Raw genomic sequence first — 15,419 nt, 5'->3', positions numbered from 1 at the left:
ACAAAACCACACGACAGCATGTTTGTAGGAAGGGGAACACACACTTGCACTTTGTGGTGGCATAGCCTTCATGGACTAATTCGGCCCAATTAGGCAGAGCCCGAGATACACACACACAGATACACACAGTGCACAGAACCAGTACTCCCAGTCTCTCTGGGAGATGTGTTGCAGGGCTTCTAGTTTAAAACTAATTAAAACCACTGAGTGTGTGTGTGTTGTCTAGATTTATGTAAAATGTCTGAATCACCTCCTCTTTCCTCTGACCCTTCTCCGTACCATTTGAGCTGACTGGAAGGGGGGGGGGCTGTTTAACAGGTACTTCATTAAAGCTGCAACCCCGGCCCATCACCACAGCAACAGTCGAACACTGTTAATTGAGGCCAAGCTTTGTTTCCATTCCTGACGCTCCTCCTCTGCCCCTCCTCCTCCAATCTCTGACCCCAAGGCCCGTCTCCAGTGGTGACAGAACACGCCTCCTTCCTGATTTCCCATTAGATGATAATGGCAGCTGATCCCCTTGTGATCAACACATCATCCAGTCGCACGGTCTCACGTGCGCACACACATCGTCACTCAGTCGTGCTCGTTTATTTTCTCAAATTAAGACACTCTACCTCTAATTGACAATTAATTTCAACATCTTCATATTTTAATAAGACTCCTCGTCAATCTGAATAATGAAATATTCATTAGATTCCTAATAACAGCCTCACCAACCAACTGCGGTGGATGCACTTTCACACACGCACAAGGAAGCTACATAAAATTTGTATTATATTTGCCAGCACTCATTTAAATTACAGCAAGGTATAAGAAATAGAGTTGCTCGAAGAAATTAAATTCAGCTTACACATAGACCAATGTAGCAGCATAAATTTCAAGGAAATGTACTTGAAATGCACAAAAAATAGTGGATGAAAAATGGAGTGTAAGGCAGGACAAAAGCCTTTTGTGATTTAGAAATACCACATTAACCCTCACTGAACAATAGGGGGCATAGCCACCAAGCAAGAGAGAGAGACACATGATAAAGTCCCATCCAGGGGAAACGAATGTGAAGTGTTGTAATGGGGACCTTGGGGTGGCGGCGTGTACTCACAGGTTGGTTGAAAGGTTTTGGCTCTGAGGGGCGCATGTGCAGGTGGGTCATCATGGCCTGAAGTCGCTCGCTCTCCTTCGCCAGCTGCAAAACACACAATCGAAAAATACATGTCATCTCTTTTCATTACCCTCAGATTGATTTAATGTGGTGTTGACACAGAATTTCAAATACAATTACACCTCAGGCAAAGTGGTGAACATGAGAACGAGGCGTCTCGGCACCCGCAGCTCTCTCTCACACACTTCCACTAGCCCCGAAGACACGCTCGCCCCCGTTTGACTTTGTTAACGGCTGTTTAATGGGGTACCGCTGCAGCCTGTGGAGACGCTGAGGCATTTTTGTATGTGCGTTTATTTTATTTATTTATTTTAGGCCCTGTGTTAGAATAACGGATCCACACTCGGACAGACAGCAGCAGCAACTTACTCCCATGCTTCAGAGATGTGTGCCACTGCATGAATATGAGAAATGTAAGCACAATGCCTCTCCAGTGTCTGGATGTGCGTTGTGAGGTGTGGGAGCGGTGGGAGTCCTGTGGACAAGCGAGGGATGAAGCGGCATATCAAGGAGTGAGAGAGGGAGAGATGGCTGTCCTGATGTGATGTGACACCAGCTGCCTCTCTGTCACTTTGCGTTCCCTGGCTGTGGCTTCAGGGGCTCAGCTAAACGATGTTTACCACTGCTGCAAACACAAAAGCTGACCATAACACTGGCCAAACTTAAAACTGTGATCTAGATTGATCACATTTAGGTCAATTTGCTTTCTGGCAGAAATAAAACAGGGGAGACGTGTAAATGAGAGCAACTTTACAGTTTATGTAAACAGGAAATAATTAAACAAACATAAACAAGCTGATCCTTTGGGCTTAGACTTTTTTTGTCTGAATTAGAATTAATAGAATAGTCTTTATTGTCATTGTACTGGGGTGTTCAACTAAATTGAGGTTTTCCTTTAGCACTTTCTTGTGTGTAGTTGTAGCTCCACTGGTCCTTGAGTTTCCCTGTGACAATTTTGATCACTTATTTTCCCCTAGGTTCCCTTTGTAGCATGTGTTAGACCTTCTCCCTCAGGGCTTCAGTCCATGCTCTACCATGGCTGCCTCATATGGTGTTATTAAGTCTCACCTGTGCCATTAATCACTCCTTCCAGTATTTATGGTCCCCAAATTTTTCAATCATTGTCAGATTCTCGTGCTGCTATCCCTTCATGTCCTGCTGGTTCTTTTGTTGTGTTTTGTTCCCTTTTATGCCATCTTCAGTTTCTGTAAGTTTTCTCTTTTTTATCATTAAAGATCCATTATAGCATTAACCTGCCTAACTCCTGCCCGTGTTCGTTCCTTTTTCAAAGTAAAATATGACATAAGATGGTTGCAAATATTAAAGGATGACATATGCTAATTGGCACTTGATGTCAGGACCTATATATTGTTCAACTTGATTTAAAAAAAGGATTAATAAAAAAAAAATAATGAGATCCAATTCATGATGAACCTGTGAAGTTTGTTCAGAATATTTAAGTGATGAATTATGTGTATGAATTAATTCAGTTTTAACCGTTGCAAGTTGAGCTTACTATATAACTAATCCTAGTAAAGGATAAACACTGTGCACACACACACACAAACACACACCTACACACACACACACAGGCAGCAATGTGATTGCTATATTCAGGAAACTGCGACAGCACGCTACTTTGTCACTTCTTTGTCAGAGAACAATATCATTTTGAGGGTTTTGTTCTGGAGCATTACTCAGATGTTTTATTGCATGCGTGAGTCGCTGGGAAGATCTCCTCGTGGCCCAGTTCTCCACATATCGCTTCCCCACCCCCCCCCCACGTGCTGGTGACCAGAGAAGCTTTATAATTGGAGCGGCAATGGCAGCTTCCCTGCTGACTGTTCCTTTTAAATTACAAGCTCTGCTGCTCTCCATAAACTCTGCCCCAGCCAAAGACAAGTTTCTGCCACTGACAGGCTGGAACAGCCGTCATGATGTTGTTTGTGAGAAAATGAAAATTAAGCTTCTGCGTGTTAGTGATGGGATAATGTTAAGGTTGTGTGTGTGTTTTTGTGTGTTTGTGACCCACCTGTATCTCCAGTTGCTGAACCACCTGCATCTGGACTCTGCACTGAGCAGTGCTGCGGTCATCTAGGGCGTGCTCATTATTCAAGTGCCTGAAAGTAATGAGAGGTAGAATAGGATAAATATAACAAGTTAATTTTTCCTGCAAATCAAAAACCGCAGCTTAAGACTTTTAAGTCTGAAAGATTATTTTCACATCAGTTCACATGTCGTGAATGAAGCAGCAAGTATCCTCAGTTGCTTTAATTTCCTTATAATGAGTTATGAGCTGCTTCAGCGTTATAAAAATAAATCCTAATTTCGGAGGTTCGTTTTGTCTAGCAGACAGAGCAGCTGTGTTATGTGTTTTTTTGCACTTCATTGGAGCCACGGTCCAAGACAACCACCTGGATATGAGCTCATATGCTATCACACAGCCTTATCTTAAGGCGCGCTGTTAGCAAAACTTAACGATGGTGTGTGTCTGTGTGTGGAAATGGTGTCACTGTTTATTTCCTCAAATGTGGGACCTCCTGATCTTTCTCAGTGTGCTCCTCCCAGTCTTCCTTCTGTCATCGCCAAGGTTATTCACAGGTTGCTATGGCCCAAGCAGCGAGTGGTAATACACAGCGCATTGCAAAAATATTCATACAACCTAAACTAGTCCACATTTTGTTACCTTACAAGCACAAATGCAATGCATTTTACTAGAAATTAATGTGATAGACTTACACAAAGTAGTCCAGAGCAATGAAGAGGAAATAAAATAATACATTGACATATAAAGTCTGGCTTGCTTCTGTCAACCACCTCTTGCTGCGATTACAGCTGCAAGTTTCTTGGGGTACCAGCTTCAGAGAGTGAAGTGTTTGCTCTTTCTTCTTTAAAACATAGCTTGAGCTTAGTCAGATTGGATGGACAGTGCTTGTGAACAGCATTTTTTAAGGTTTAGTACAGTTTATTAACTGGATTTAGCTCTTGACTTTGGCATTCTGGCCCATAAATATGTTTTGATAACAGCCACTCAATTGTAGCACTGGCTGTGTTTTAAGGAATATTGTCCTCCTGAATATTAAGCAGTTTTTCCAGGATTTCCCTGTACTTAGCTCCCTGTATTTAGCTCCATCCATCTTTCAGTCCGACATGTTTCACTGTGGGGATGATGTGTTTTGTGCTAGTGTTCTGCCACATTTACCCGTTTTGAATGTATTTTCAAAAAGCTGTATTTTCCTCTTTCAGCAGGCCAGAGCTTCTTCCACATATTTGCTGTGTCCCCACAAAGACACAAAGAAAAATATAAACAGGACATCGTATGGCTTTTTTTCCAACAACGGATTTCTTCCTCACTTTAATTTGAGGAGTGCATAACTATCCTGATAACCTGAGCTGTGGATTTCTGCAGCTCCTGTAGAGTTAGAATATAAGCATTGGCTGCTTCCCTAATTATCTTGTGGACTCTTCTTTCTCAGGCTGTTAGTTCAAGTTGATGGCCATGTCTGTTTCCGTTTTTAGATGATGACTGAATGTTTGTTCGTAATGATGATGTTTGTTGTATATATATATATATATATATATATATATATATATATATATATACAGTACAGACCAAACGTTTGGACACACCTTCTCATTCAAAGAGTTTTCTTTATTTTCATGACTATAAATATTGTAGCTTCACACTGAAGGCATCAAAACTATGAATTAACACATGTGGAATTATATACTGAACAAAAAAGTGTGAAACAATTGAAAATATGTCTTATATTCTAGGTTCTTCAAAGTAGCCACCTTTTGCTTTGATTACTGCTCTGCACACTCTTGGCATTCTGTTGATGAGCTTCAAGAGGTAGTCACCTGAACTGGTTTTCTAACAGTCTTGAAGGAGTTCCCAGAGATGCTTAGCACTTGTTGGCCCTTTTGCCTTCACTCTGCGGTCCAGCTCACCCTAAACCATCTCGATTGGGTTCAGGTCCGGTGACTGTGGAGGCCAGGTCATCTAGCGCAGCACCCCATCACTCTCCTTCTTGGTCAAATAGCCCTTACAAAGCCTGGAGGTGTGTTTGGGGTCATTGTCCTGTTGAAAAATAAATGACGGTCCAACTAAATGCAAACCGGATGGAATAGCATGCCGCTGCAAGATGCTGTGGTAGCCATGCTGGTTCAGTATGCCTTCAATTTTGAATAAATCCCCAACAGTGTCACCAGCAAAGCACCCCACACCATCACACCTCCTCCTCCATGCTTCACGGTGGGAACCAGGCATGTAGAGTCCATCCGTTCACCTCTTCTGCGCCGCACAAAGACACGGTGGTTGGAACCAAAGATCTCAAACTTGGACTCATCAGACCAAAGCACAGATTTCCACTGGTCTAATGTCCATTCCTTGTGTTCTTTAGCCCAAACAAGTCTCTTCTGCTTGTTGCCTGTCCTCAGCAGTGGTTTCCTAGCAGCTATTTTACCATGAAGGTCTGATTCACACAGTCTCCTCTTAACAGTTGTTCTAGAGATGTGTCTGCTGCTAGAACTCTGTGTGGCATTGACTTGTTCTCTAATCTGAGCTGCTGTTAACCTGCAATTTCTGAGGCTGGTGACTCGGATTAACTTATCGTCCACAGCAGAAGTGACTCTTGGTCTTCCTTTCCTGGGGCGGTCCTCATGTGAGCCAGTTTCTTTGTAGCACTTGATGGTTTTTGCGACTGCACTTGGGGACACTTTCAAAGTTCTCACAATTGTTTGGACTGACTGACCTTCATTTCTTAAAGTAATGATGGCCACTTGTTTTTCTTTACTTAGCTGCTTTTTTCTTGCCATAATACAAATTCTAACAGTCTATTCAGTAGGACTATCAGCTGTGTACTGTATCCACATCCTGCACAACACAACTGATGGTCCCAACCCCATTTATAAGGCTTGAAATTCCACTTATTAAACCTGACAGGGCACACCTGTGAAGTGAAAACCATTTCAGGTGACTTCCTCTTGAAGCTCATCAACAGAATGCCAAGAGTGTGCGGAGCAGTAATCAAAGCAAAAGGTGGCTACTTTGAAGAACCTAGAATATAAGACATATTTTCAGTTGTTTCACACTTTTTTGTTCAGTATATAATTCCACATGTGTTAATTCATAGTTTTGATGTACTGTATATATATATATATATATATATATATATATATATATATATATATATAAATATATATATATATAAATATATAAGACTATAAATTATTTAGGAGTATAAGAGTAAAATAGGTCTGATTACATGCCACACTTTTTTAGATTTTTCTCTTCAAATGACATTGAAAACCAAGAGCAATTTCTCTTGTGTCAGTCTATCTTATAAAAATCAGAAGGCCATGCCTGGAAGTTTGTGGTTGCAATGTGACTAAATATTAAAACATTTCAAGCGGTATGAAGAGTTTTACAAGGCTCTAGGATGTTAACATTTTTTTTTAATTCTTAGTGTTTGAAAGTGTGTGTTAGGCTATAACCTCCTTGAGCCATTTCTTTGATTAGTTTTACAGTTAAAAAGTGATAATGTGTGTTACAGATGGAAACGTAGGTGTATGTGAATGTCTGAGAAAGAAAGAAGTTTTCCAACACGAGGCCAAGACTCGAGATGAAACAAAAACAATGATGTCATGGCACGACTAATCTAGGCAGATAGATGGCTCAACACAAGTGCATGATAATAATAACAAAAACATGAGCTCACCCCCGTCTCTCTGTTCTAACTCCCCCTCTGTGTAGCTCTATCTGCCTCTTCGTCACTCACACTTTTGTCCACTCTCCCGCTCCTGCAACTCCCCAAATGCCTATGATTCACACATATTCCAACTAAATCTGTCCCCTGCCCCCTGCCCTCCCATCCCTTCCTTCTCTTTCTCTATGCCATAAACAGTAGCAGTTTTTTTTTTTTTTTTTACTTTTATTCCTTTTTTTTAGTTCGTCCTGACACAGAGGCTCTGTTTACTCCTCTGAGTGCTAGCAGACAATCCTTTAACCCACATTACACCCAGCTTTGGCGACCACAACCAGAGTATTGTAACAGAGGACAGGGAGAGGAAGAGGAGGATAGAGGGGAGGTGGGCAGAGTAAAGAGAACAGAAGAGAAGAAAGACTCGAAACAGTGGCGCGTCCCCCTCCTCTGTTCTTCCGCTCTACCCTTTTCCCCTCCTGGGGCGATGACTAAGGCTGGCTTGGAGGGAGCTCGCTGTTGGACTGACGGCAATATCTGTCGCTGCCTCTGTTTTTTTTTTTTCAGTCTCTCTTCTTACACACACACACATGCATGCTCTTTCACTTCAGCGGCTGCTCTCCTTCCATCTGCCTCCGGGCTAAGTGAAATGAGACACCAAACAACAGCTTTCCTCTCCAAACTTTCCCAGCCGACTTGCAGGCTTTGATCCAACTGTCCAATGCCATTGCCGTCACCACACACCCCCCTGTGATTGTGTGTGAATACTTATTTCATCACTCTTGCTTATTAATATCTCCACTGTTCAAACAACTACAAACCCCATGTTGGTAATGAGCGTAGGTTTGTGTAGGGCTTCATTAAGGGGCTTGTTAGGCCTTTCATTAGAAGCCTCGATTCCATAGGGGAAGTCCAGTGCACCAATAAGGAGGAGGCGTAGTAAATTTCCAAATGTGAAAATGACATAGCGGAGAAGAAAAATAAGCAAGATTCAAGAGGAGGAATTTGCAACAAAGTTAAAACAAAAAAATGGAACATGGCAGTTTGTAGAAGACACACAAAGAATCTTTAGAAAACAAAGTACCAATACACATGACTAGTAACATCATGTACCGGTGTGTTTGTGCATACATGTACGTGCCTCAGAGCAAATGTGATGCAACAGATTGCAAAAGATAAGTAAAAAAAAAACTGAGGAAAATGCGGATCTCCACAGAGATTTCTATGACTGACATACACTATTCAATAAGCTGAAGTTTTAATTCAAATATAGATTTTGGTTATCAGGAGTGAAGTCAAGTTACTGCAAACTTTATAGACTGCAGGCATTAACTTTCTTGATGTACACCTAAAGAGGTTTATTCATAAATCTCTGCAGAAGGAAAAAAAGTCCAAATCCGAATCCCAGTTAAATCTTCATCTTACTTTTTAAATCTATTTTGCAAATTAAATTAATTATTGTGGGATTCCAAAAGTCTTTTATGGTATATTCTAAAATTGTGATTTGTTACTTGACAACTATAGGGTATGAGCTATTTGCAAATACACTCACAAATGTTAACCTTTCGTTAAATTTCTTGAATTATTTTTAAGAAGACCACTATAAGTTTTTTGAAGGCAGCAACAAATGTCAGTATCTTAATAAATATGATCAAATGCAATTATCGTGTGCTGCATAGCAATATAATTGCTTAATAATCAGTTTTGACTGCAATCGCAGACATGGACAACCATAAATTCTATTGCCAGCAAAGACTGCACTGGATTTTTAAATAGTTTTTCTCATCACTTTTATCGTTATCACAAGAAATGCCGCAAAATGTAGTAACAAACTTTTAAGTTCATATCACCCATCCCTCGAAGATAATTAAAAAAAAGCATTTTACTGTCATAGAAACCTTTTTGTGAAAGTTATTGTACAATAATTTGAGTTGTTTTTTTTTTTTTTATCAATGCCAATTATTTTAAACAAGCATAAACAAATATCAAAACAGCAGCAATCTTGTTCATTAAAAATATCATACACATTTGTCATGTCACAATTCCATCCTTTCTTTAGGGTTTTCAGTCCTTTTTAGGCCATTTTAAAGTATAAATTCAAAAGTTCACTACAAGGTTCAGGTGGCTATTTCTACGGTGGTCAGGCCTTAGATATGAAACCTGCAAAAAATTCACAGGAAGAAGAGAGTGGCTGGAGAGTAGTGTTAAGAAGAGGGATCTCTGGGTTTCCTCACAGAGCTGTTATCTCCGGGACAGATGGATGGACGGACGGACGGGTGGATTGATGGACAGACGGACTGACGGATGGACGGACGGATTGATGGATGGATGGATGAACAGACGGACGGATGAATGGACGGACTGATTGATAGACGGATGGATGGACAGACAGCAATGGGATTCCTTATCCCATTAAATAATGGGATAGGGAATAAAGTCTGGACATAGAAATACTCTTTTGTTTTTCCATATATTCCCCGCCTGTGTAGGAACTGTCAGCCATTAAATCATCTAATTTAATGTATTTCAAAGCAACACATTCGATAACAGGACAGACAGAGACTACATAACTCCGTCACCCAACTTAGGGTCAATGGCGCGACGTGCTTATAGAAAAAAAAAAAAAGTCCTGGATCTGGATCATAATCCGGATTACCACCAAAATCTAATGGATTCTTCCTCTTCTTAAAAATTTCTAAGAATATTCTGGTAAAGTTGCTAACACACACACACATACACACACACACAGACAGACAGACAAACAAATACAACTAAAAACACAACCTCCTTGGTGGCAGTAATAAACATATTATTCCCTAACACACATCAGTACTAAAATTGTATGCTAAAGTCAGTTGTTGGCTATACAACTTACTTATAATTTAATATGAGCACAATGACGCTGAGTTAGCATTTGTAGGAGAAGTCGACCAGCTTTGATGATGTTTTGGCTTTTTGATGTTGCGTCCCATTTCAAAGTGGAAGGTTTTAACCGCTACTGCTCGTCACTTTAAATTAAGTGACAAGTTAGCAAAGTACAACCACCTTAAATCAAATAGGTATATGCATAGGAAATGGGATTCAACCCTATAATTTGCCCTGACTGCAGGATTTATAGTGGTAGTATGTGCTATGCTGCATTACACTACGGTATTAAACACATCTTGTGGAGCTTCACCATGTCATTAGGTCATATAAGTTATATATACAGTTCTTGGTGACTCACTTGATAAACTGTCCCATGTCTTCGCACAGTGCTTCACAGCCAGGCCACTTACACTCTCCATGACCGTAGAGGGGATGGGAGCTGCTGAGCTCCTCATGACTGTGGACAAACACATAAAAAGGAGACATCAGTAAGCCTCAACAACAGATGTTACACTTTGTGCATAATCTCTACACAAATTAAGTTCAGACATAATTGTATAAGGAACAGCATAATATTTATTCGGCATTTTATTAAACACATGCATGCAATATGTGAACGTAACAGCAGCGTGCATTTGTGCAGCCATCTGAGTGTGGTTAGCTGTGATTAGTTGGTGCAGATCTTCGAGCCAAGAGCAGGGAAAGGAAGACAGAACGAAGTGGGGGTTAGTTACAGAAGCCAGGCATAAAAAAAGGGAATTGGTCCAACAACCTCAGAGGCACATTCTGAGGTCCATGACCTATCTCCCTGCCTTTGGTGTGTGTTTTGCACATGTGTTTGTATATTAGTGTTGGTGTGTCTTCTACTGTTTCAGAAGCTGACACAGAGCCAACACAGGGCCAACCAGCCATGACTGATTGGTGGTGGTTGCTGTCATTTACTGGTTGCTCTTTTGTGGTAAGCCTGTGTGTGTACGTGTGTTTATGCTAAACGTTATGAGCGTGTGTGTGTGTACTTCTAAACGAGTGTAACAATGAAAGACCAGGCCAGGTTTGGTTTGGACAAATGCAATAACTGTGTTTATGTGCTTGTGCGCGTGGCAGGTCCAGTAGCAGATGTGGTTCAGACCTGGAGCTATGCCTCTGACTGCTGTCTCCACATTTATTGACATGACTTTGGAAGTGTGTGTGTATACGTGTGTGTGCGCGCTGTGCGAGTGAGTAGGTGCATATGATGACTGGGATGGGGATTCTCCCAAATCAACATCAGAAGGCTGTCTAACAAAAAACATTTGTCTTGCAGATGGAAACATGTCTCCCTGCCTCACTTTCTCCCTTTTCCTGATCAGATGTGCAGTCTGGAGAGCAATGCTTGTGTGTTTGTGTGAGTGTGTCTCTGTGCTGGCTGTGCTTGAGTCAGCTTAGAAGCAGCTCAGAAAGCAGACATGACAAACTGCTGCTGACCACATTGTCCTCCACATCAGCCATGTATAGCTTAGGAGGCTAACACAGCAGTGCAAACCTCTTTGTGATCATCAAGGACACAGAGAATGTGACAATACTGCTCAACTATCTCATGCTTGTTATTTAACTTTGACTCACTCACAAACAGAGATATCCCCAAGTCCAAGTCCAGTTTCAAGTCTGGAGGAATATGTTGGGGTTCAGTTGAAGTCTTTGAGGGGAAGGTCCCAGTCAAGTCTCAACTTTCTGAGGGACACATCCAAGTCATTTTTCAGTCTTCGAGAGGCAGGTTCCCATCAAGTCTCAGATATTTGATGGGTAAGTCCAAGTCAAGTCTGACGTCTTTGAGAGCCTTCCAAGTCAAATATCAACTCTGTGGGTGACAAGCCTAATTCCAGCCTCAATTCTTTAACAGGCTGGTTGAAGTCAAGTCTCAAGTCTTTGAGGGGAAGGTCTAAGTTGAGTTTCAAGTCTCACACTACATTCAAGTCAATTCTCAAGTCTTTGACCCCAAGTCTAAAGTTTATAAAGACTGATAGAAACCTTCTGTTATCAGGTGCATGGCATCTAGTCTTCCTATAGCACTGCAGTGCAGTATAGGCTATTAACTGTACTGTCTTAAACTGAGGCCTAATTTAACAAATGAGCATTTAAGAATTTTCTTTTTAACACTTTTAATCCAACATGCAAAAAATTTTACAAAGTGGTCTGATTTATTTAGAAACCCCATATTGTGTAATTTATATTGCATTGGAAATAAATGTCTAAGGAAGAGTAGGAAAAATTACTTGACATAGGCTAATGATAAATTTCTAGAGAGTTTTCATTTTGAATGACAAAATTAACAATTACAAAATATTAATATTAATAATAATAATAGATCAAACACTCAATTTGACAGGTGAATATGCACCTGTCAGAGTTAGTCTTTGGCTTACAACCTATGGTGTACACACTTGCTTGGTTTCACTCTTGACTTCATCACTTAAAAATTATTCATGAGAGTCCCAACCCTCTTGTCTAAGTCAAGTCTAAGCCTTAAATGGCTATCTCTGCTCTCTAAACAAAAGGGCCAACCTTTCCCCTTAAATTAGTGCTAAAATGCTAAAGTTAACCCTTTAGAATTGCATCTGTTCTAGGGTTGTCGGCACATGTGTGTACGTGTGTGTATATGTGATAGCTACTCACTGGCTGCTGGGAGGTTGGCTGCCTTTGGAGTAAAGAGGAACATGGTCATCTCCGCTGTCTGCCTTGGTGAAGGAGGATATCCACTCAAACAGCCTGGCTCTTAAAGATGAAGACAAGCCTGTGAGCGTCCAACACAGCCACGCAGTGTGTGTAGTACAAAAACACGGCATATACATCTGTAATATTGTCCCAACAATCATAATTGCTGGACTAAACCAGCTTTGCTTTCTAAACATCCCCTGAAGAATTGGGCAACATATACTTTTATGTTCTTCACATCTCCTTTAATTAAATGCCTGTCAGAGAAGACTGAACCCAATGTACATTTATACCAGTGTTGTGCATATATAAGTGTTGTGCATGTTTTCGAATGGTACTTATGTTGGTGTAAAAGCTTAGCTGCTAACTGATAAGTATATTATCCGAAAAAGAGAAAATAGCATAGTTTGAATGAGAAATAGAAAAAACAATCTTAGCACCGAGCACACACTAACATTGAAAGCGTGGTTAGTGAAAGAAATCGCCTTAAGCTCTCCTTACCTGTCTCTCTTTGGGGTGTGGTTCTGTCCGTTGTGCAGGCTGTGCAGTGGAATGTGAGCACTGGCAGCTTTGGGGAAGGCTGAGGTAGAATTAGAACTGTTGGTGCTCAAGTCCAGGCCCTCGGCCTGTTTAAGGGCGTCCTCAGCGCTCGGCACTCCGGACACCTCCTTCCACAGTTGCTGGAGGTCTGATGGACACATTGCTAAAGAAAGAATCATGCAGTTAACTCAGCAAATGATTATATGTAACTTATTGATTAAGTTACCACATAGTCCTAAATTCTACAAGAGAGCTGAAAACTGTACAACCTAATACAGCCTAGAGGTTGATTTGAATGTCATGTTGGGCATTAGCCATCTCCATTGTTCCTGTCCCTAACAAAGCAAAGGCTCTTTCCTGACTCATTTAGAGACGTGATTCTATTAATTTAGTGCCAAATTAGTGAGTAAAAAGTAGAGTTAAGGTGGGAGTTGCCCATAAGGTCTTCATCAGCACCTCTGGTGGTGCTAAAAAATATGAGAGCACACTCTGAGCTCCTTCTGCTCACAGCATTATTATTTCTGGTCCAATCTGACAGTAAAGGAGAGACGCCTAAAAATGCCCCAGCCTTCTCCAGCGGATTTTAGCATGCACTCACTCACATATAATACACATCTGCACATACACATACAGGGACCTCGCAGCAATCCAAATATTATGTCTGCTTTGTCTGCATTCTTCTCTGGGCCCCGCCAAAACAAAAGTTCTCACTCTGGAAAAATGAAGTGGTGTGAGTGTGCCGACAGAAGTCTGTGCATGCGTGTGTGTGTGTGTGCAGGAATTATGCGAGAAACCAAACCAATCTGAGGAGACGATCAGAGAGTGAAAGTGTAAAGTGGTTCAAGATTGTTATGTTAGGAAGCCCAAACCACGGGAATCTGTTCAATTAAAAAAAAAATGTAACTTTGGAGAAAACAGATGGAAGGTAGTTTAGTGCCAAGTGTAAAATAAACAAAGCAAGTGAGGATAGATTTGCAATCAAAAAATCATAACTTTATCCAACAATAGCTGGCGTGTCCACATATGACAAGATCAGAGTGTTCCAGCTAACCCATAAGAAGTGCCTTGCAAAAGTATCAATACCCTTTGAACTTTTATCAAATTACCACCACAAGTTTCAAAGTATTTTACTAGGCTTTATCTGGATTTATTTTGACAGACCAACACAAAGTTATGTAGAATTATGAAATGGAAGGAATTATACATACTTTTTATAATTTTCTACAAATAAAAATCTGAAAATTCAATTCAGTTTATTTATATAGCGCCAATTCACAACACATGTCGTCTCAAGGCACTTCACAAAAGTCAGGTACATACATTCCAATTAATTAAATTAAAAGTGTGTCCTACATTTATATTCAGCCCCCTAGAGGGAGTAGTCTGTATAACCTACTTTTGCTGCAATTACAATGGTTTGAGGTATGACCAAATTCATCTAGATACAGATTTTACCCATTCTTTGCAAAATAGCTCCCGCTCACTCTGACTGGATAGAGATAATCTGTGAACATCAATTTATAATTCTCAATTTGATTTAGGTATGGGCTTTGACTGGCCATTCTCACATATGAATTTGCCTTGATCTAAACCATTTCTATTGAAGTGTGTGTATATTCTGCCACACTCTTTCCATTTTGAGATGATGAGCTAAAGAGTGCTCTTTGAGATTTTCAAAGCTTGAGATTTTATTTAAAAGCCTAACCCTGATATAAACCTCTCTACAACTTCCTCCCTGACCTGTCTGCTGCGTATCTTGGACTTCATGATGCTGTTTGTTCATTAATGTTGGCTAATCTCTGAGGCCTTCCCGGAACAGCTAGAGTAAGATTAAACTTTGTGTCTCCAAAAATGCAATTTTTTGGAAAATGAAAAAAAAAAAAAGAGTCTTGCTTCTAATTATAAATTCACACTGTTTAGTCAGTGTCCAACTCATTTTGATACATTTTACAGGACTGTTTTAAACAATGCTACTGTAGATTTGACAGGCAAGACTGATATCTGCAAGAAAGATACAAGTTTTTTGAACAGCAGTTATTTTATACTGCTACTATTTTATTCTATATTGCCAACACTATTCACTCACCTGCCTTGCTTACATATGAACGTAAGTGACATCTCATTCTTAATCCATAGGGTTTAATATGACATTGGTCCAATTGTTGCAGCTTTAACAGCTTCAACTTTTTTGGGAAGGCTGACCAGAAGGATGTTCAGCATGTTCATGGGAATTTTCGACCATTTTTCTTGTAGCACATTTGTGAGGTTATAGACTGATGCAGGGCGAAGAGGCCTGGCTCTCAGTCGCTGCTCTTATTTATCCCAAACATGTTTAAATGGGTTAAGGTCAGGACTGTCTGCAGGCCAGTCAAACCCATCCACACCAAACTCTCATCCATGTCCTTGTGGACCTAGCTTTGTGCACTGGTGCAAAGTCATGTTGGAAGAGGAAGGGG

General features: G+C 40.6%; 1 protein-coding gene across 2 annotated transcripts in view; it reads right to left on the bottom strand.

Moving 5' to 3' along the window:
* foxp4 (forkhead box P4) overlaps positions 1–15,419 on the bottom strand; it is a 115,437-nt gene that overhangs the window by 15,492 nt on the left and 84,526 nt on the right. Inside the window, exons 7-11 of one of the 2 annotated variants that reach the window (XM_047347077.1) lie at positions 12,925–13,126; positions 12,385–12,483; positions 10,091–10,189; positions 3,195–3,282; positions 1,103–1,186 (exon numbers count right to left, since the gene is read on the bottom strand). In XM_047347077.1, the coding sequence (XP_047203033.1) occupies positions 1,103–1,186; positions 3,195–3,282; positions 10,091–10,189; positions 12,385–12,483; positions 12,925–13,126 (572 nt within the window). The remainder of the gene's footprint in view (positions 1–1,102; positions 1,187–3,194; positions 3,283–10,090; positions 10,190–12,384; positions 12,484–12,924; positions 13,127–15,419) is intronic. The other variant, XM_047347079.1, reaches the window with a different exon arrangement.

Source organism: Girardinichthys multiradiatus, chromosome 20 (genome assembly GCF_021462225.1).
Source record: "Girardinichthys multiradiatus isolate DD_20200921_A chromosome 20, DD_fGirMul_XY1, whole genome shotgun sequence".
Taxonomy (NCBI): Eukaryota; Metazoa; Chordata; class Actinopteri; order Cyprinodontiformes; family Goodeidae; genus Girardinichthys; species Girardinichthys multiradiatus.
This window is presented reverse-complemented; position numbering and strand designations above follow the sequence as displayed.